General features: G+C 32.4%; 1 protein-coding gene across 1 annotated transcript in view; it reads right to left on the bottom strand.

Annotated features, from left to right (window-relative positions):
• LOC108913701 (slowpoke-binding protein-like) overlaps window positions 1-21,445 on the bottom strand; it is a 57,687-nt gene that overhangs the window by 7,129 nt on the left and 29,113 nt on the right. The window contains exons 3-4 of the mRNA XM_018719294.1: window positions 15,489-15,573; window positions 12,790-13,183 (exon numbers count right to left, since the gene is read on the bottom strand). Of these exons, the coding sequence (XP_018574810.1) occupies window positions 12,790-13,183; window positions 15,489-15,573 (479 nt within the window). The remainder of the gene's footprint in view (window positions 1-12,789; window positions 13,184-15,488; window positions 15,574-21,445) is intronic.

Raw genomic sequence — 21,445 nt, 5'->3', positions numbered from 1 at the left:
CCAGAACAGGATGTGTGGTTTCAGCAGGATGGTGTTCCACCACATTATGCGTAGCAGCGTAGCTGTACGTTATTTTCTTAATCAAAACTTTCCAAATTTAAAGTAGAAAATTTATGCAACACGAGCAAAAAACGTCGTATGTCATTGTGAGCAGCATAGAAAAAGCTTTAAAATGAGGTGCCAATAAACATAGGGTGTCATTTAAAGTTTAAGGGTATTTTACGCCTCTGCCTAAGGGGTAGCTTCCAAGACACCAAAACATATGCCGTCACGTGTCCCCCTTGAAAAGAAAATCGACGTGTCTCAGTTTTTTTTTTGTTTTTTTTTTAATTCTGATATTTTCCAGGTGGGAAGTTTTAATTAGAAGAGGTAAATCATCAAGTACGTCCATGAAAAAGTTTTGTAAAAGAAACAATAATTCATTAGAATTTATACCGGTTGGAAAAAAACTGAACATAAAGGAAAATTATCAACTATTACCGCCCAAACGTTTATTTTAAAGTTTGATAGTGTGTCTCCAAAAAGGCTCTTGGATTTTCATCGGCCCATAAATGGGTATTATGAATATTCGTTATTCAACAGCCATTTCAGAAAATGACAGAAAATATTTTTAAAAATTTTTACTAGACATTTAAAAAGTAATTAGCTTCCATTTAAACACATTTCACTTAACTTCTTTCTTTTTCCTAATAGTTATTTTGACAGCCAATCGTTTAGCTCGTTGTTTTTGTTTTCAAAGAATCATTAGAGACTTCTTAGTTCAAGTATTAAGTAAAAATAAATAATAATAATATCTTTAAGAAGATTTCTAATTTGGTTATTATATTAATCTGGAACATATTCCAGTCGGTACCATCCAAGAATATTTTTTATTAAAACTTAGTTCTTCTAAAAGAAACTAGATAATTTAAAAACGTCGACTCAAAAAAATAATATCTCGTAAGTCGTTTAATTAATTTATTTCACTCCTTCAAACTGAGTAAGTTACTTGAGATAAATATGACTTGGGCCGTTCCTTTCTTTATGAACATCCCGCTAAATGACATACAAAATACTTAATATAGAAAAATAACGATAAACTAGAAATCTAGTAGTAATAGTCGTATTACATTAGCCATGGGAAACACGCTTTTAATAGTCATTGTAAAAATGCTTTTTGTTTAATTTGTACCTCGTTGCTGTGGTGATTTAAATTTATTTATTTATTTTTTAATATGAATTTTCTTTTCCTAGCTCGGTACCATAAACTTTCTATTAGGCTGATAAAAGATGATGATTTTGAATGTCTGTAAATCAATAAAAGACTGAAAATTTACTTTTTCAATGTGAAATCCTTCATAGAATCGTTTTTCAAGTCGATTTAGTATTTACCTATATTCCTAAAGTTTTTCTCTAATTGAATTTTGTTAGTTTATGTCTAATTTTATATTATTAATATTTGTGAACCATAATGTCTTTTAAATACATTAATAAACAATTGATAATTCTATTAAGAGAATTACGTCGAGACATCTAATAGTGATTAAAATTAACATGGGCCATATTTGTCGAAGGTACATTAGTTTTTGTTAAATAACCTACAATAAACACAACTTTACTGACCTTTGTTACATCTGGGATACTATGCTGCCGAATTTTCTAATTTTTCACTATCACATAATATATAAATTTACTTACAGAACTATCTATTTACCCGTTAATATTTAGTAATATTTTTCAAAAACCGACATTGAATAAATTCATTTTTACGCATGCACATACACACCTCATTAGTCACCATTTTAAAACTAACGGAATTGGTAGGTAGTCGTAAATAGCCTGTGCACAAAATTTGCTGCATAAAGACTACAAAAAACAAACGAAAAACTGTAGCAGCAAAAAAGTACATAGGATCCAATAATATCAATAAAAGATAGAAGGTATTCTTCAGTGTCGGCCTCTGAAAATTTATCGACCTCATAATTTTTAAATAATTTATTGCATTTAATATAGAGGGGTTTTTTAAAATATTAATTAAGAGGCTGGTAGAACATCAATAAAAATAAGATGATTTTTTCTTATGAACTTAATCTTTTGTTTTATGATACAGGGCGTCAAAAATGATTTTTTTTTAAATCAAATCTTACCTATTATCCGTTTAAAAAAACAATCTAGGCACGCCACGGTAGCGCAGTCGGTCGAGAGTGCGGTGGCAAGCATTTCTCGGCTAGGCTTCCTACTCTGGTCCGGGTTCGATCCCCGGTGTCGACACTGGCAATGTCGATGGATAATGGGTGTTTGTCCGCGTTTTTTCAAGTGTAGCCCCCTTCCGCACAAGCCTTTGGCTTTTGGATTTGGGGGTTGTCTCATTTCTGTGGTGTGTTTTATGTTTTTTATGTTTATTGAAATTTGGCGCTGTTACTTCCGGTCATTCTCATTTGTTTAAGTAACACGCGTAGGTTTTTAGGCCATTTAGAATTGTGATTCAAACTATTCGAATCACAATTATACTACAAAGGTAGAAAAATGATTAAATTGGGACAAACGTAATTTAGTGTGTGAAAATCGAAGGATGGGTAGGGGAGGTGATTGCTTAAAATAAAAAATGTAGGCTATTTTCAATTATATAAACAAATCAATAAATAATGAAAATATGTCGGTGTACAAGGAACACTAGCGACCATAGCGGTAAAAACTATAAATAATTTGTATTATTACTTGGACAAAATTTGTTAATTTTCCCGTATGAGTTCGTGCTTCTTGTCTAGTCTCCCTAACTCGGACAGTTGATTGCTTTAACCTATAAAATGTCGGATGAAGAACAGAGTCGGTAGAAAGGAAAATTTATAACCAAAAGAAAGTATGAGTGCTTGAGAATTAGAATAGAAAGTAGCAAAAGCAGGAAAAAAGCTGTTGAAAAGAAGATTGTGGAGCCAGAACCTCCGTACATCGTTCACAGGCATCAACTAATCCACATAGAGTACATAGCACAAAGCATGCACTGCTCTTTTTGCAAATAATAGAATTGCATTACTATACTGTCATACAATGTTATTGCAACCAAAAATATTCTAAAAAATATACTGAAATTATTGAAATGTTAATTTTAAAGTGAAAAATAATATTAAAAATATTATCATTTTTCATAATTTATCAAAATGCATAAATGTATATGTTTAAAAGAAGGCTTAAAATGTTGCCTAGATTGCACTTGTTACAATTGTAATAATAGTCTTCTTCAATGTTCAAATAAAAATACAGACGAAAATATATAAATATTTTTTTCTTATGAATGAAAATAATTACCTTTAATGTAATAATAAGTGGTCGTCAATAGTCTGAAAGAATTATTATTTTTTTGTTACTGGTTTCAAAAACCAAACTATTCTTCAGCAAACACATATATTATAAAATTGTTATAAATTAAAAGTTGTAATGAAAATTATAAAATTCATATACAAATATTTTGAAAATGTTAAACTATATTATTAGATTTTTTAAATTTTAATAATTATTACCTAAATGAATGTATACTAATATTTTTATTCCCTATTACTTTTTGTTTGTTTCATACATAATATCTTGTAACCAATTAAAAAAAATCAAATATTTATGATTTCTTTCTTCTTTGCACAAAAATAACCAACCATAGTTAATTGAATTGGTAACAATTATTTAGTTATTTACCATTTAAGCACTTCAGGCAGAAATTATATCGATTTACTTGTCAATAATGTATAATGAATTTATATTCTTCCATAAGAGCAGTGTATTCAAATGAAATAGCGCTACGCTGCGTTGTTCCACCAAATCAAGCGCTCTTTAAAAATTCGATAACTCTACAACCGTTAAAGATAGCGACCTCATTTTTTTGTCAAAAACTTTTGCAAACATTAGGTTATCTTTCATTCACTGCATATATGGTGACTTTTTCAATGTTTCACGTACCTTACCGCATCTTGAAGTTTTAGATGCAAGAATTTGTTATTTCTAACTTCACGCTCAATTTATGAAAAATCTGTTGACTTTTTAAAACTTCCAAATACACCACAAGAACCGCTCAAGTTTTTACTATAATTGTATAAAAAAATCGAATCGATAACTTATTTCGTTCCGTAAATAATGAGTGTACGTTTGGAAACGCACGAATTTTCGAATGACTCCTCGGCCATTCTTATAGGCTATTTTAAAAGTTCTGTCCTACTAAAAAAAGTTGTAATCTCCCATTTCTTATAGCTAAAAACATACTTTACAAGATGGTATGTGTCATCTGGTTATACTTCAGGGTTACCTACTTCAAGAACTAAGCCAATTCGAGAAGCGATTCTACTCCACTATTACAAACGTTTTGATATTCCAGATCTGGTTGTGAATAAACAAAACAAATTATTTGCAAAACTGGAAGATATACGCCGTCAAAATTTCTTATTCATTGCGTTTGATGGCTCCAAATTATTACTAATAATGTGAACATGTATCAACAAAAGAAATTGTTGTAATATTTAACAGTGTTTCCCAAATTCGTTTGTTGGTTACATTTGAATATTGTTTATGGTTTTTTTCAAGATGCTATTATTTTCTTCATTCTCTTGTGTATGTTGCTTTTGCAACTTTAATTATTGTATTATTTGTTTGTCTAAAGTTTATACGTGTATAATTTGAGGTATACATTTTTTGAACGTTTCTAGAAAATTTTTAAACCTTGTAAGAGCATTTTAAAGATTTTCAACAGTAATGAGCTAGCAAAAGCTACAGTATACATATACAAATATTTTCGTGGAAAATCCACGAAATCTTGAGACTTCATGAATATTTATTTGTTGGCTATGTGTGATACAAATTGTAGTTATCTGAATTTTTTATATAAATTATGGTCAACAGTGTAAGTTTATAACATAACTTTTTATAGGTGTGGGGCGCAGTGGTATACATTAAAGGATTTAATCTTGCTTGTCCATAATTCACTTATCACTTCACCATGCAGGTGTGTTATTTGGACTTTACCAGACAGATAAGAAAAGAAAATCGCCCGCAGGAAGGAAATATCAATACCGTGCCAGACAAGCGTATAATTTATTAGTCAAGAAGTTTCAAACTACTCCAATTAAACCTTCACATACTAATTTGGAGTTTTCCCAACAAGCGATTACATTATAATTTCGCAATTAATTTTCCCCGGCACATTATTCAAATTAAATAACAATTTCGTACTGCTGCGAATGGTCTGTGTTAGAAATATCCTTCAAGTTAAATATAACTATTACTACCAAGTGCGCTCAAGTCTGATAAATATTATCGCCAACTTCTAACATGAAGCAGTGAAGTCTTACCGACACTCATGCAAACCATGGCTCTAAATCGTCTGAGTAATGTCGTCTGCATGCATAATACTTGGTTATAATAAAGCTTGCTATAAATAAGTGCAAAAACATGAAACTTTCCAAATATATTCAGGGATTTGCATAAAACCTGGGTTTGTCGACCACATAAAATTTAAACTTCACAAAATAATTCTCCCTAGACTAAGGAATATTGTTTTATTTACCAAAGAAATAAATGCTCTAATAAGCTCTATTCATTCTAGTAATAAGAAAAGAAACAAAGTACAATAATCCTTATTTGAAACGTATTGACTGACTTTTTACCTGTTCAATCTGATCAACCCTTTTAGACAAAAATCTTTTTGGCAATGCATCTTTATCCCTATTTCAGTTTGGTACTGTGGGCACACCAGTCTCCTGGTAGGTACGTCACTGTTTTCAAGTAAATAATAAAGTAATATTTCAGCGTAAGCGTAAACGAAAAATTCCAGTTATTAATAAGGAATATAAAAAATTATATTTACAATTGCTGCATTGTATACTTAAGTATATTTTCCTGCATTAATTATTTGTCGATGTAATTAATTGGTCCCAATCCAATAATAGACAATGATCAAAAACACTGGTGCGTACACTTGGGCCCTTGGGCCGGTAATTTTTGGGATATAAATGTCAGATAGCCAAATGATGCAGCTCTCTTCTGGTCGCGCCTTTGTAGGGTACAGTTTGTTATCCGATATCATCAATTTCTTTTTGTACAGGGTGTCCCAACCTTAACGCCCCAATGATAATACAGGGCAACGAAAAATGTTACTGAAAATTTGAAGTATGGAGTTCAAGTGGCATGGATTGAAGTGCATTTTGTACCAAAAATTCAAGTTTTAGACATTTCGAAAATTGTGTTGATGACATGAAATATTTTTTCCCAAGAACATACCTGTTTTTTACATATTTAAAGACAACATATTTTTCCGATAAACTTTTATTTAAAAATTGTTTTTCTATCTCTTTTCATTACAAAGTTATGATCAGAAGTAAAAACAATAATTAGAACGTCAAAGTTCATAGTTAGTCATAGCTTCATCGGACTCTGGAAAACAATTAATCGAGTTACATTATTATAATGTTTACTTCATTGCTTAGCGCTTCCAAGTGTTTACAGACAGGGTAGGTAGTTAGCAGTTTTCAGTGTTTTTTTGATTATTTGTAACAATGCTATCACATGCAGAAAAGTATTAGTTAATGGAGAAGGTTCTGGTTTATCCCGGAAAGTTCTGTTCAGTTGAATAGGAAAAACTTTCCTGTACGTCACGCCCATGATCACAAATGTTTTTTAGGCTAGAAAGAAACCTACGACAAAATGAATATGCGTATTCGATTCGAAAGGGAAAATCAATAAGAAAAAGGGTTCAAGATGGTAGGTATAATATTTAGAGAACCACCCTCAATAAGGCAAACTAGTCACGAGTTAAATTTGAAAACATCTTCGATTCACCGGATATTAAAAGTTAATGGTTACCACGAACGATTTTAAAGTACCTACATAATTTGTAATATTTATCATTTATTTATTCATCTAGAAATAAGAATGAGTTTCCTTGCACAAATCACGATAGCTACTGACATTTCTGATTTCTGATTTCTTTGGAAGGACGAAAGCCGTTTTATAAGTAATGGTTTACCAAATAAAAAAACATTATTGGTCTATTTGTTCATCCTATACAAAATCAAGGATATTTTGGTGTGAATGTGTAGTGTGGTGTCATTGGATATCATCTGGTAGGACTATACTTTTATGAAGATGTGTTGAATATTATAGAATACTTGGTTTCTTACAAGAAGAACTCCCAGCATTTCTCGAAAACATCCCTTTGCAGTTGCAAAGGAGTTTGTGGTTCCAGCATGATGTAGCCCCGTCCCATAAATCGTTTATTTTGCAGGATTATTTAAATACTGTTTAAATAAAATAAAATGGCCCGAAAAATCTCCCGACATGACTCCTTTGGACTTTTTTTAATGGGGTTTCCTATAAAAGTATAAAAATAATATCTCTACCACTCATTCTAACCACGAGAATTAGCCCAGAAGTCGGAGACTTGTGCGGGAGAGAAGGCGGCATATTACTATTAGTAAGCAGGCCGCATTTGGGCCCAGGAACGATTTATGTTGGTAGGCCCTAACCACCATTCAGTGCAGGAATGAGGGATACCTGGAAAACCTCATTAATTAGGGGGGTGGTCAAATGCCAACCGGTGTCAATCTCTCACATTGACCCAAGCCAACATTGTTCCACCCTACCATACCTGCACAGAGGGTGCAATCCTCCGTACAAGCATAGCTAATCTACGGTGTACCGGCCGCGGGAATCGAACCCGTGCAGAATTAGCACACATCGATTTAAGTCTTAAACCGTGCGGCTACTGACCGTCCCTATATCCCTATATCAAGTAAGATAGAACATTTAAAAGAAAAAATTCGAAATGCGTGTGAAGATATTACTCCTAATATGCTGAGGAATACAGTTATAAAAGAAGTTAGGCGTCGGTTAGATTCAGTATCTACAGGGGGTGGACATATAGAGTATGTCCGTGGATTGAGTTTACAAGAGGACAAATGGACCAAAAAGTGAAAGATACGAAAAAAGGCATTTCTGATAAAAGTTTTGCTTGTTTAGAAAATACGAATCACCATGACGAACATCAATTTTGTTGTACAGGGTGGGTAAAAGACACAAAAATGATATATTGCGTAACATACCTTATTTTGCAAGATACGAAAAAAAGGAATTATTGATAAAAGTTTTTGCTTGAAAAATGAATGCGAGTCATGTCATCAAAAATTTAATTTTTTATACAGGGAACAAAGTACAAAACTAAAGTACGGCTTATCCAAGTGTAATTTTTAAATAATACGAAGATAATCACAACAATTAAGCTAAAAAAAGTAAACAAGGCAATATGATGAAGATATCAAAATTTCAAAAACACTCCCATATTGAACACATTTTTCTAATTGCTTCCTTGGATATCTGAAGGAATTTCTGATTTCTTCCTGGGATATTGAACGGACAGCCTTGGTAATTCTGCCTTTTAGCATTTCAATATTATTTGGTATATGTAAAATACGTCTTGTTTTTTGTTCAACTTTTTTGTTTTCTTTGTAATTAATTAAAGATATGTTTAGTATTTAAATATGTATTTGATATTAGTATTTCAAGCACTTCTGGTAACTTGCATCATTAACAGTGTCATAGCAAGCCTTGTATGAAAGCTTTCAACGGCCTCCTACCATTAACGATGCAGTAAATTCTAAAACTATTATTATAAATCGTTTGTAATTATTATTTTTACTTATCATGCCTGTTAATGAAAATAGATAGGGAATTTTTTTTTTAAAGAAAAGTTCATCGGAATGTTCATTTTAAATATTTCAATACATAAAACTTTAATTTTTGGTGTAAAATGCGCTTCAATCCATGCCACTTGAACTCCATACTTCAAACTTTCACTAACATTTTTCGTTACCCTGTATTATCATTGGGGCGTCCAGTTTGGGACATCCTGTACATCGTCACGTTCTTCCTTATGTTGTCCTTCCCCACAGTAGGTACCATATTTTAAGACAGTAAGATATTTATTTACAAAAGGGAAAAGCAAATATAACATAAGCTGCGTGGTTATTTACATCGAATTATTTCCTATTTAGAATATCGGATATCCGCCAAATTTTGATTTCCTCGTATAAAATTTAACTTTTGACTTTTGGTGCGATATTGTCACGTCACATCCGCAGTGGCTGGTAGCTTGCAGACACGCTGAATGCTTTATTATATGGAACGATTTTAATTAAAAGGGTATAGCACAGTGTTGCGGAGGTGGCAATCGATTCACAAGCTAGACAGCTGTATAGATCAACAACCTAAAACGTGGTAGACTGCTCGACTACTGTTTCCTGGCTTTATAAATAGATGTACAGGGTGATTTAAATTATCCGACATCTCTTATCTAAATAATTATTAGAGAATAAAAAATTGACTAAAAAGTACTTAAATTAGATTTCTAGTAGATTCTCATTGTTAAAAAGACAATTTTTTCGCTTCCTTCCATATTACTCAGTCTTTTTTGCGAGAAACATACGTACTCTTATTCAGAAGAAACTCTGAAATTGGAGATTAAGTTTTCAGGGTCAATCTGTATTTGCTGTGTGCATGCATTGGTCCACGGCAGTCTCTTACAAGAATTGAAGTCATTTGGCCTGTACTGTTTCGGTAATTGATGTTTTTTTGTGGGGGAGTCTTTCAGTTTCATAATCTCTTCTGAAAAAAGAACGATATGCCCTTCGAAATGTTAAGAAGCTAAACCGACGTCGTGGCAACCAATCTGGAAATTGTTCAATTAATGACAACTGCCGAAAAATTGTAAATCAAGTTAAGGAGCTTCTATGAGAAGGAAATCTACTTCGTCTCAAGGAAACTGAACAAATACAGGACGAAAATTGACATGCCGGTGTCGAGACGAGTCATACCAGGATTTTTGAAGATTTTTTACTTTCAAACCTAGATTGCTTTAAGAATCATACATATAGCCAGAACGTCGATTCTATGAGAGACGATCAGAAAGATCAGGAGGTAACTAGAAGAAAATGAAAAGAATCTTTTAGATCTATATTTCCAATTTACCAGCAAATTAGATGGGAATATCCCCGACTTAGTGGACAAATTGAGTACAGAAAACGAACGAATCTAGATAATAGGTAATCTTTGTACAACTGTATGATGAAGCTACAAATGTGCTTGCCAAAGACCTCAATGCCATAATACCCAGGACATTTCTAAATGGAGAAATATATATGCTTTGGAAACCACATGCCGACAAGAAATCGCAGAAGATGCATCATGAAATGTCAAACCACATAATCTATGTAGAAAAAAAAGTCAAGCCATCAAAGAACTGAAGGAAACCACAACGGAAAGGAACTAAGAAATTACTAAACGCCCTATATACAAATAAAAGCAATCTTGGGTTCAACAGAATACATATCCAAAGTGGAGAACATGCTACAAAGCCCGGTATAAAAGAAAATCAAGAACAACCCAGTCAAGAAAGTTGAAAAAAAGTTGTAGCGGCCTCATGCCCAAAGTATCAATCCGATCAATATTGTGTTGTGGATCAGTATATTATCCACTTGCCCTGTACTTACCACATCAAATTAAATATCTAGTTGGAAAGACGGAACACCATGTCAAAAATGCTGGAGATTGAATTGACAAGATCAAGGGAAGCCAATTAGATCTAAATAATATCCTCGAGAGTTTTGATGAGACATCATTGTTCATAAAAGAAGAAGAACTCATCGCAGATAATAAAGCTAAGAATTTAGTGGACTTGGCAAAAGTGTGCACCAGATGGACCTACTTCTTATTAGGGATCAATTTTATGAACAAAACCAAGAAGCAGTTATGAGTTCACCCTTGTCACCAGCTGTGACAAATATTTACAAGGAAGTCTTCAAGTGGAAAACTCTGAAGCTGCTCTAAAGCTAAAGTATTAACTCAATTATGTTGAGGATACATTTATTATCTGATCCCATGAATGTAACAACATAAAATTATTGAACTACATCAATGAAATATATGTGGACAACAGCTTCACCTTTGTTTGGACAAAACCCTATCACGTAGTGTTGATAGAAAAATAACCTACTGTTATAGAAGTTAGAGATGCATAGAGGTATCTGAACGGTGGTGTCTCATCTTCTCCCACCAGCCCAGAGAGAACAAGGAGAAAGAGGATTATTGAATCAATTTCAATACAGACGAGTGGTTAGAACTATCTATATTGGGGTTTAAAATTCTTTAATGCTCTCCCTGACTATGTAAGGATTTGAAATATAAATACTTTCAAAAAAAGAATTAAGAATTATTTATTGAGAAACGCTTTTTATGATTTTAATCAGATTTTATCAAGTGACTTGCACAATATTTAATTTGTTAGTTTTAACTATTTGTTGGTTCTTATCATCTGTACCTATCTACATGTATTGTTTTATATGTTTGTAGTATTTTTAATGATATTATTAGTCTGTAACTATTTTATATCGATTTTACCTATCTTTGTATATTTTCTATTTACCTAGTAAGTGATCTCAGCGTACTAAATTATGTTCTTTTCCTTTTCTTTTGACGTGTGTAAACACTTTGGTGTGTATTGACATGAATTGAAATAAATAAATAAATAAATAAATAAATAAATAAATAAATATCTGGAATTTGGAATTAACTCTTTCGCAAAAATCAAGAATGGGAACGACAGGGGCCTTTGACTATAAGCCATGCACTGGAACGTCTTGAATCAAAGCAAATATAAATAAGAGCCAGAAGACTTCTTCAGTTTCAGTGCTTCTTCTGAAGAGAGTGATGTTTTTCTCGAAACGTCAGCCTAAAACCAGCTCGGAAATTGTTCCACCATTAACAATGACTACAGAAGCCTGCAAACCTTTAAACTTCTACTAATTCAACACTACTGAGTAGATTTTGTGGGTAATACAAAGCGTGTAGTATTCCAAATGGTCACGCCTACTCAGTACCTAGACCTTCAATATGGCTAAACTGGCAGTGAGCGACCTACCAATCTACAGGTACTACGAATGGATAAATTTTGTCAAATTGCTGCATATACATAGATAGCAAGAAAATTTCACGGTATCCAGTTTAAAGTCGATATCTTAAATCGCTTTTAAAAGGTATGTTTGATATATCTATGAAGAATAAACTTTTTAACGATTGTTTTAGGAAAAAATGTTGCAAAGCAATAATTGTTCAATGCAGATCCAGAATAATAGTCCTCCCAAACGTACAGACTTACCTAATGCCCGCTTACTTGTACAAATAGATGTGTATCGTGAAACATGTGCAAAACTTGTCATATATGTATACAGCGTGTCCCAGAATATGTGGCCAACCTCTCGAATTTATACAGGGGACGTTAAAATAATATAAAATTTTCCCTAGAGTGCAGAGATATAGGCCCCTAAAGGATGCCTCTGAAAATCGATATTTTAAAATACTGTGTGTACTTTTTTAATTATTTTTTAATATGATGGATAACAGATAAGACTCCTTAAAATTGACCTATGAAAACAATTAATTTGAGTTATTTGGTTTGCCAGGGACGGACTAGCTGTAGCACAATAATGCCAGTGTTTTTACGATAAAGGCACAAAAATAATATTTTTAAATAGCTTTAACTTTAAACTAAAATAGGGCATGCTTAGTTGATATCGATAAAATGAACTTTTAATATTTTACTTATTTTTTTATTCCTCGGATATTTACCCATTTTACCATATTTAAAAATATTGCTGACAGTATGATAAAACATTTTTTTACATGGGCTTCAAATATCAAATTATTTTATCAATGATTTCCCACATTAATTTCGTCTTTGTCAAGTTTCATGTTTTTGAACAAATAAAAACAAGACACTCTTACCTTCGCAGCGGCGACAGGGGGACGGGAGTCTTCACCAGATCCAACAATTCCAAGACACTGGGAGGCGAAACACTTTTCACCACGCTGGCGCCCCTTAATTCCCTCAGTTCAACCCCTCTGAAGAGCTCGCACCTGACAAGCTCCTCCAGGGTAGGAGTCCTGGAGCTCTGAAAGATCAGTTCCAAAGCGTCGGCCACTTTAGGAGCTCTCTCTAATTCCAATTGGAGATGGGCGGGAGTCGGAGGTCCTGGGAGTTCGTAACCGGACGTCATCTCGAAGAGGAGATAACCGAAGGAGAGGGTTTCTGGCGCTGACGGGGCCTTGGGAAGGAGTCCTAGTAGGGGGTTTTCTAAGCCAGCCAGTCGCGCTACGCCATTTTGAATTATCACATTGCCTAGAGAAAATGTATAAAAATTTAGAAAATAAAATGAGGGTCGTAAATATAGAAAATATTGTCCGTAATTATTTTTTTGTGGTACTTTCAGTATATTCTATATATTCGGGTATTTCTGGCATATTGAAAGAAAAAAATTTAAATAACCCATTTCGCCAAACCAGTTGAAGAGTCGATTTTATAATTTGTCTATTCAGAAGTTTCGTACGTTGATAATTCTTCACGATCTCAATTTTCAGATTTAAATGTTTTTGCAGTGACATTAAAAAAATTTATAATTTTGATTCTTGTATTTTTTTCCTATCTTGAAGTAAAACGAAAATAATATGGGTGTGACTTTAATATAATAAAAATGTGAATAAAAATTTACTCAAGTATGTAGGAAAATGTGTAAGCCAATGACTGAAAAATTATGACAGACTTTGATTGACGTGTTTTTTTTTTATAGTAGTATTTAGTACTTCCGGTACTTGTTACAAAAAAGTCGAGTACAAATAAATGAGGTCAAAATAATATCAGTTCTTCATATAATTTTTTTCCATACGGGCCTTCTTTAACAAGTTACGGGCTCTCAAGGTGAAAATTAAAATGTTATTTTTATTTACAGTCTCTAAAGTATTAACAGTATGATGCAAATTTGGTGGTCGATAACACATGCGTATAGCTTGTTTTTTATGATGTAAGTGAAAGTTCATTATGCCCAGAATGCCAGGGACGGACTATGCCCAATGGTTAACAACCCCGAATTTTTGCATAGTGACGATCGCAATCTGCCTGTATCAAAAATAAGTACCCTGAAGAATTTGCCACGATACCTAATATCCTCTACGTTCAACTGGGTAAAGTTAACAGTATAAGAAATATTTGTGATTTTATGTCACAGTGTACATCGAACGGCGTTCCACCATTTTTTGTTTTTAATTTTTATTGGATATAATTACTATGTTAAAACCGTACATATTTTTAAAATAAGAGTCTAAATTTTCTAAATTTTACTGTCTGCTAATGTAATTTCCACTATCAAAATTTGGCAAACACCACTACACATATCACAAAAATAATTTAAAAGAAGAAAGAAAAGAAAGAAAACTATTAAAATGCATTTTCAATATGGGCACTTTCCACATTTCCTAAGTCTACGAATGTTATTTGTTTGTACACGAAAAAGCATTTCTGGGGTATGTCTAATATTATCACAATGGAAATTAATTCTTTGTAGCAACTCATCCCTTATCTCTACTGGGGTTGCGTAGGTACACTAAACTTTTCAGGTATTCCAATAGGAAAAAGTCCATCGGAGTCAAGTCTGAAGAACGTGGTGGACATGAAATTGGGCCTCCTCTTCCAATTCATTTTTTATTAAACACAATGGATACATAATTTCGTACATCAATATTGAAATGGGGAGGGGCCCTATCGTGCGTGAACCAAATGTTTCTTCGAGTATCTAATGGAACATCGTCTAATAGTGGCTGCAAATTATTTTGCAAATACTCCAAATTACGATTTCCATTCAGACGTTCGCCAAAAACGTATGGACCTATTAAATTATTATTGCGGAAATGCTTTTTCGTGTACAAACAAACAACATTCGTAGACTTGGGAAGTTAGTGGAGGTTCATATTAAAAATGTATTTTGATAGTTTCCTTTCTTTTAAATTATTTTTTTAACTTACTTATTTACCTATTCTTGTTTTGTTTTTCTATTTTGTATCATATGTAAAGTGTGTTTGTCAAATTTTGTTAGTGAGAATTATAGGCTCTTATTTTAAAAATATGTTCTGACATAGTAATTATGTCTAATTAAAAATTAAAAACAAAAAATGGTGGAGGCGCCGCTAGATGTGTATTGTGACATAAAATCACAAATATTTCCTAAACTGTTAATTTTACCGAGTTGAACCAAGAGGGCAAATTCTTCAGGGAACTTATTTTTGATACAGGCAAATTGCGATCATCTATGCAAAAATAATGGATTGTTAACCATTGGGCATACTTCGTCCCTGGCATTCCGGGCATAATGAACTTTCACTTACAACATCAAAAACAAGCTAAGTGCATGTGTTATCGATCACCAAATTTGCATCATGCTGAAGTTAACAGTTTAGATACTATAATTAAAAATAAGTTTCTAATATTCACTTTTGAGGGCCCGTAACTTGTTAAGGAAGGTTCGTATGAAAAAAATTTATATGAAGGACTGATATTATTTTGACCTTATCTATTTGTACTCGACTTTTTCGTATCAGTATCGGGATACCCTGTATAAAGTTTTTTTGTAACTGAAAATAATACACCAAAATACCTGCATGAAGATGATATATTGGGGGAAAATATCGGTTTCGCAAAAATAGAAGGCCTTCAAGTATTTGTCGTCCTAGGCACTGTACCTACAAAAATAATACAAATTTAAAAAACAACATATGGACTAATAAAAATTCAGTAAATTTTGTTAATACAAAATCCCAAAAAGTCAACTCACACGCTGTCAGAATGAGCACGTAATTTTTAGCATCAATACAATTATTAACTTGCAACCACAGGTATTAACCATTACAAGTACGGAGAGTGTGTAGCTGAGACTGTACGCAACTTACGTGGAATTTTCGGTAGAAGAAGCGTCCGAATGCAACAACCGAGAAAAGATAAGCTGCCTTTGAACAAACAGGTTCGGTTGTAGACAATAAAAAGACAGGCTTCGTACTGGCCATTCAGCGGAAATATTGCTACGGTGAGTAAAAGTGTGGCGGAAATTCCCGTAACCTCAGTATTATTTTCACAATCTTCACTGGCTCATCCATCGTATAGCGTTCCATTTTATATAAACGCAACGTGTTTATTACAATATGTTACCCTACGCAATGCTGCCAACTCTACGGAATGAAAATGGCGCACAATTCAAATCCTCCGTTACTTTTGGGACACCGCTTACTTGTTACTTTCAGTAGATTTAGTAGATGTTACTTTTCGATATACTTAACCAAGTTACATTTACGTAAATGGGAAAAACCACCACCAGCAATGTTGAAACTGTACAATCTGAAATTTTAACATGTAGCTACACATTTCTTATTTAAATTCGTCATCACAATTGGAGAAGTTCATGAAAAATGCTTGACTGAATTTTAGGCTGAAAAATTGAACGGAAACCGTCATAAAAAAGCCCATAGCATTGATTAGGTTATTGTTGTTTCACTTACTCACTTTATGACATAGGTTCAAGCTTATTAATGAAATTTTCGACATTATGAGAGCTAATAAATTTCCGCCGAACAATTAGTTAAGTACTTTATTCACCGTCACGTTTTCCATAGCCCATATATCAAACATACGCGTATGACAGTCTGCGGGTTTGGAGAGGGATTGGAAGTTCACAAATATTGTCAGAGCCTGATAACAGAATTAATGGTTAAGTTTGATATTAATATATAAGATACATATATAGAAAATAAGGAATAGTAGAAAAGAAATTAATTTATTCAATTTATATCCGAGCCTCCCTTAAGAATAGTAACGAGTGGTATAGTAGGAAACAACTACTCACTGGACTACAGCACCGTACAGCATTGTACCCACAATATCTATTAAACAGCTAAAATATGACATATGTACTTTATAGATTATATGTCACCCTTTCCTAAAAAGTGTACAGCACTTTCACATAGGGATAGAAAATTAGTTTTTTATAGTCGCATCAAAAAGTGTAATTTATCAAAAGCTATGCTTCACGTCCAAGCTTTGAAATATCGTAGAGCTCTTAGGAACCGTTTTAGAAAAAATTGTTACTCTTTTTTTTCTCTTGCTTTGACGAGAGGAATCAATACTTAATATTTGCCGTAACTCATCGTTACACCCTATATACAATACAATGGGGGTATATGATATTTTTCAATTATTGTAATCCTAATGTATATGCTTTATATTTTTCGATTTTTAACATCTGCAAAGTATATTTCAAATGACGTAATCACACGTGGTAATTAGATATACATTTCTTTTCATGAAATTCGTATTTAAACATTTTGTTTCTTAATCCCGTTCTAATAAGACAATTACGTGTGCTATGAACAAATCATTCCAGTTATTGTTTCATGAAACAGTGGAATTAATTGTGAAAAAGTAATTTTATATAAAGTATTTTGGTCCACCCAGTACAACGGTGGTGGACGAAATTATTTTATTTATTATTTATTTATTATTATTAGTTTAATATGTTGATATACAGGGTGTTCTGAAAGTCCGTCCGGAAAATCCGGGAGGTGATTCTATGAATTAAAATAGTAACAGTATGTAATAAAATTTTTATTCGAATTGTCAATTGTAACTTGCAAACAGTTACAGCTTGTCAAAGTTCATTTTTTTTATTTTTATATTTAAATAACTTATTTAATTCAAGTTCGATTAGTCTCTTATTTGGCACAACCAAAAAGTTGATGAAGTTCTATTGGACCAGTCAGAGAAAAGTTTCATTATGCGTCGCTAGAGGGCACTTCACCTAAAATTCAAAATTTGTTTTGTTCATAACTTTTTTCTCTTGCTAGACATCACAGAAATTTAAACATTATTGAAAAGAAAAATAATATCAGAAAAAATTATGTACTGTTAATTCAAGTCGATAAATGTAACTGTTTAGCAGGAAGACACCGAAACAGGAATGGCTGAAAGGATAGAAGATCCTGGAGAACCACAACAGACTCAGTGGGAAACGATGGTACATCTTGAATTTACAATGTTCCCTATCTTTTTTTTAATAGCAGGTAATTTGAAATCGTTTAAAACATTTTAAATGTACATAGTTTCTAACCAATCTAATTTCTTTTAACAATAAAAAGGTATTGAACTGTAATTTAAATAACTGGACTGATATGTTACTACTAATCAGCACAATTGACAATATTGTAATTAGGATGTAACACAAAATTATAACCATTACATCTAATATCAACTATGTATATTTATTTCTTTATGAATACTTAAGTGTATTATATCACACCACAATTGAGTCTCAAAAAGAGTTAAAGAAATTTATTAGCAACGTAAATATAGTGATAACGGTGCACATTTTCTGTCCAACTGCAGTAAACTAATTTTAGATAATTCCTTTCAAATTTAGAAGAGCTAAATATATATAACGAATGTCCCACTTAACATGAAGCTCCTTTTTTATCGTTTAAATTTACCCCAAAAAACAGAGCTTAATAAGTTTAATTTATGAGCAAATATTCACTCTCCTTAATCAAAAAAATATAAAAAAACATAGTACCCAGACATTTTTTTATCAGAACGTTGTTATACAAGGTATTTAAAATTAGATGCAATAACATTGCTGCCTCGAAAACATTTCAGACAAATTGCCGAGTTTTTATTTAAACAGCTATACAAAAATATAAAAGACATTTTTAAAGTTATTTTTGCTCCCCTATTCCATTGTTCAACCAAATTTGACATTTTACTTAAATCACAAAATGACAAACATTGGAAAAGAGTTACAGTTATAAATGGAACACTCTGTATACCATTTTTTTTATTGTTATTGTGTACTAGCACTAAAAGATTATTTAATTAATGTATCAAGCGTATGCGAGTAAGTTCTCACAAAACAAATATTTGCTAGCTGTGCTGTAAAGATAATCCACTAATACCATGATATAAAAAAGGATTAATTAATTTTATTAATTAATTATAATTGTCATTATAAAGTCGCGTGATGTGTAATTCAAGAAGTAACAGTAGGTATGTTTTATAATCTTTTTTTGACGAATTTCTGGAAGCATTTTCTTGTTTTTTGTTAAATGAAACAAATTGGGCATAAAACAGTCCGTGCAAAATTAAATTCATGGAACCCTATTCTAATGTACCTTGTTCCTTCCAATTCATTCTTGCGTTGCGGATTTAACGATCGTTTCTCATCAGGTTTACCTTTATTCTAGAGCATCTTTCTGTTCTCATAGTTTTTCCCTTATGTTACTGGCTGGTAAAGCGGAAATAGATATTTTTTGCGGCTTTGCCAGAATGTTCGATTTTATTAAAGTATGGCGGTATATGTACAGGGTGAGTAACGAGGAATTTTACATACTTCTACCGTAAACAGAGTATTAAATTAAGGGAAATATCAAATAACTGTTACAAAATACCTATTCGCCTTCTTTATTAATATACAGGGTCCTTTATAGATTTAGATAAAAAACTAGGAATTTTAAAAATGAATAGATAAGTAATGGCTATGTACTTGTCACACTTCTGTTGATTTTTTTTTAAATAAATAATCAATTCTGACTGAAACTGAAAATTCAGCATAAAATAGTAGATTTAATGTAGCTATCAATAGCTAATACTTTTACCTATAATTAATTCTTGCTTCAGTTTTATTAATACTGTCAAACTAAAACTACACAAAACAAAATGAATTCAAAAATCAAAGGAAAAAATTGAGAAGTTATTAAAAGTTACAACTGATTTTCAAAATGAAAGCTAACTGTCCCTATATTATCAAATGTGTTATAGATTTCCAGATGGTCTAAGAATTGGTTCTAATAAAGTTACAACAATGAATAATTCAGGAATGTTCATTTTCTCGCAGATAAAACTAGAAAAAACTTATCCAAACTACCATTCTCATTACAAAACCCCTAGACAAAAATTTCCGCATTTGAAGACCGATGAGGCAATTTAGATTAACAGAAAGTACGCCAACGCTGGCAACTAAATAAAATATAGTAGGTGATCCTTGACAGGTACATAGGTACGTTTTTTCTATATATAACATAAAACGGTAAAAACTAAAGTGATAAGAATTAAATAAAACGACAGTGAGAAAACCTCGGTACATCCTCTTCACAGCTGTTCAGTGCCATCCTTTCTGACGGCGCTGGTCCACCACCACCCACTTACATCTACCAGATGTGCACACCCCGGATATCACACTTTATAATAATACACTGGACTATACAGGGTGTCCCATAAGCACATGATCAAAAAGGTACTGCGACATTCTTTGGCTCAAAAGAAGACGATTTGACCTGTTTCATTAAGAAAAAATGTCTGGTTCCTCTGCTATTGACTGTTAAAGTTCTTGAAAAAAAAATATGTTTTTTGTAATATCTGGAGAATGTTACGATGGATTTTAATGAAACTTGCTGTGGACTTGTTCCTAAGTAAAACTCATGTTTTGATGAAGCAACCGCAACCGCGTCCATCTGCCTTGGGCTAGTGGTAAATTCTTGAGTGTCTCGGTACAAGAATTAACAGAAGTTTTTATTTGGTCGCTGGAACTAATTCATTTTATTTTTATTGATGCATCAGTCCTTTTTCGAGATTTTCGTGCTCTTGGTAAAATCTTGTAGCATTCAAGTGAAGCTAGAACTATTTGCAATTAAAAGTACTTTTAATAGTTACATTAAATACTGAATTTTCTGTTCTAAGTAGTCAAAATTGATTATTTGTAAAAAAATTCAACAATAGTGTAACAGAAGTATCAAATACATAATTTTCAATACCTATTTATCCACTTTTAATATTCATAGGTACATTTAAAAAACCGCACACAGAGTGATTTTTTTCATATGAACTCCTCTGATTAAATTTCTTAAGACGGTCCTGGGCCTCTGAATCTTTGAGAATGTCAGTCGACTCACCCAGTGGTGTACAGTTTCACAAAAAAAAAGTGAGAGAATTTGAACAAATCGTTCAGGTATTGTATCAAAATCAATTTTTTTGGTTTATATCTAGAAATGGCCCTGCATATTGAAGAAGGGGAGTAGACATTTGAGGTTTTCCTTAGAGATAAAAGTATGTAAAAATTCCTGCTGACTTACCCTGTACATTGTGTGTAACAGAGATATTATGACAAACTTTCCTAGAGCTTCTACGATTCTTCAAAGGTTGGACAGGTCTTTGTCTAATTACCCAAGAATCATTGAAAATATAGATGTAAACCTTATACTCCAGTCGGCAGAGGCCGAAAAGTTACTGTTGGTGACATTTTCTTGATAACTCGGAAATAACTACACAGGAATACTTTAAATGAGGAGTACAATAACAGGCTAATTTGCTGACAAAGTATCTTATCAGGAAAAAAAGTTATTAACAATTTAATCGTGATAAAAATTTTTTTTAGTAGTTTTCTTTAAATAACTCAGCGGGATGACTTTGTACGAAAAAACGTTTAGGACATGATTTTGTTCGTAATAAAAATAGCTACAAAATGGCGGTGGTCCGATTACGAAATTTGCAATAACAAAGCCGTGAGATTGAAAAAACGGT

Source organism: Anoplophora glabripennis, unplaced genomic scaffold (genome assembly GCF_000390285.2).
Source record: "Anoplophora glabripennis isolate ALB-LARVAE unplaced genomic scaffold, Agla_2.0 scaffold638, whole genome shotgun sequence".
Taxonomy (NCBI): Eukaryota; Metazoa; Arthropoda; class Insecta; order Coleoptera; family Cerambycidae; genus Anoplophora; species Anoplophora glabripennis.
This window is presented reverse-complemented; position numbering and strand designations above follow the sequence as displayed.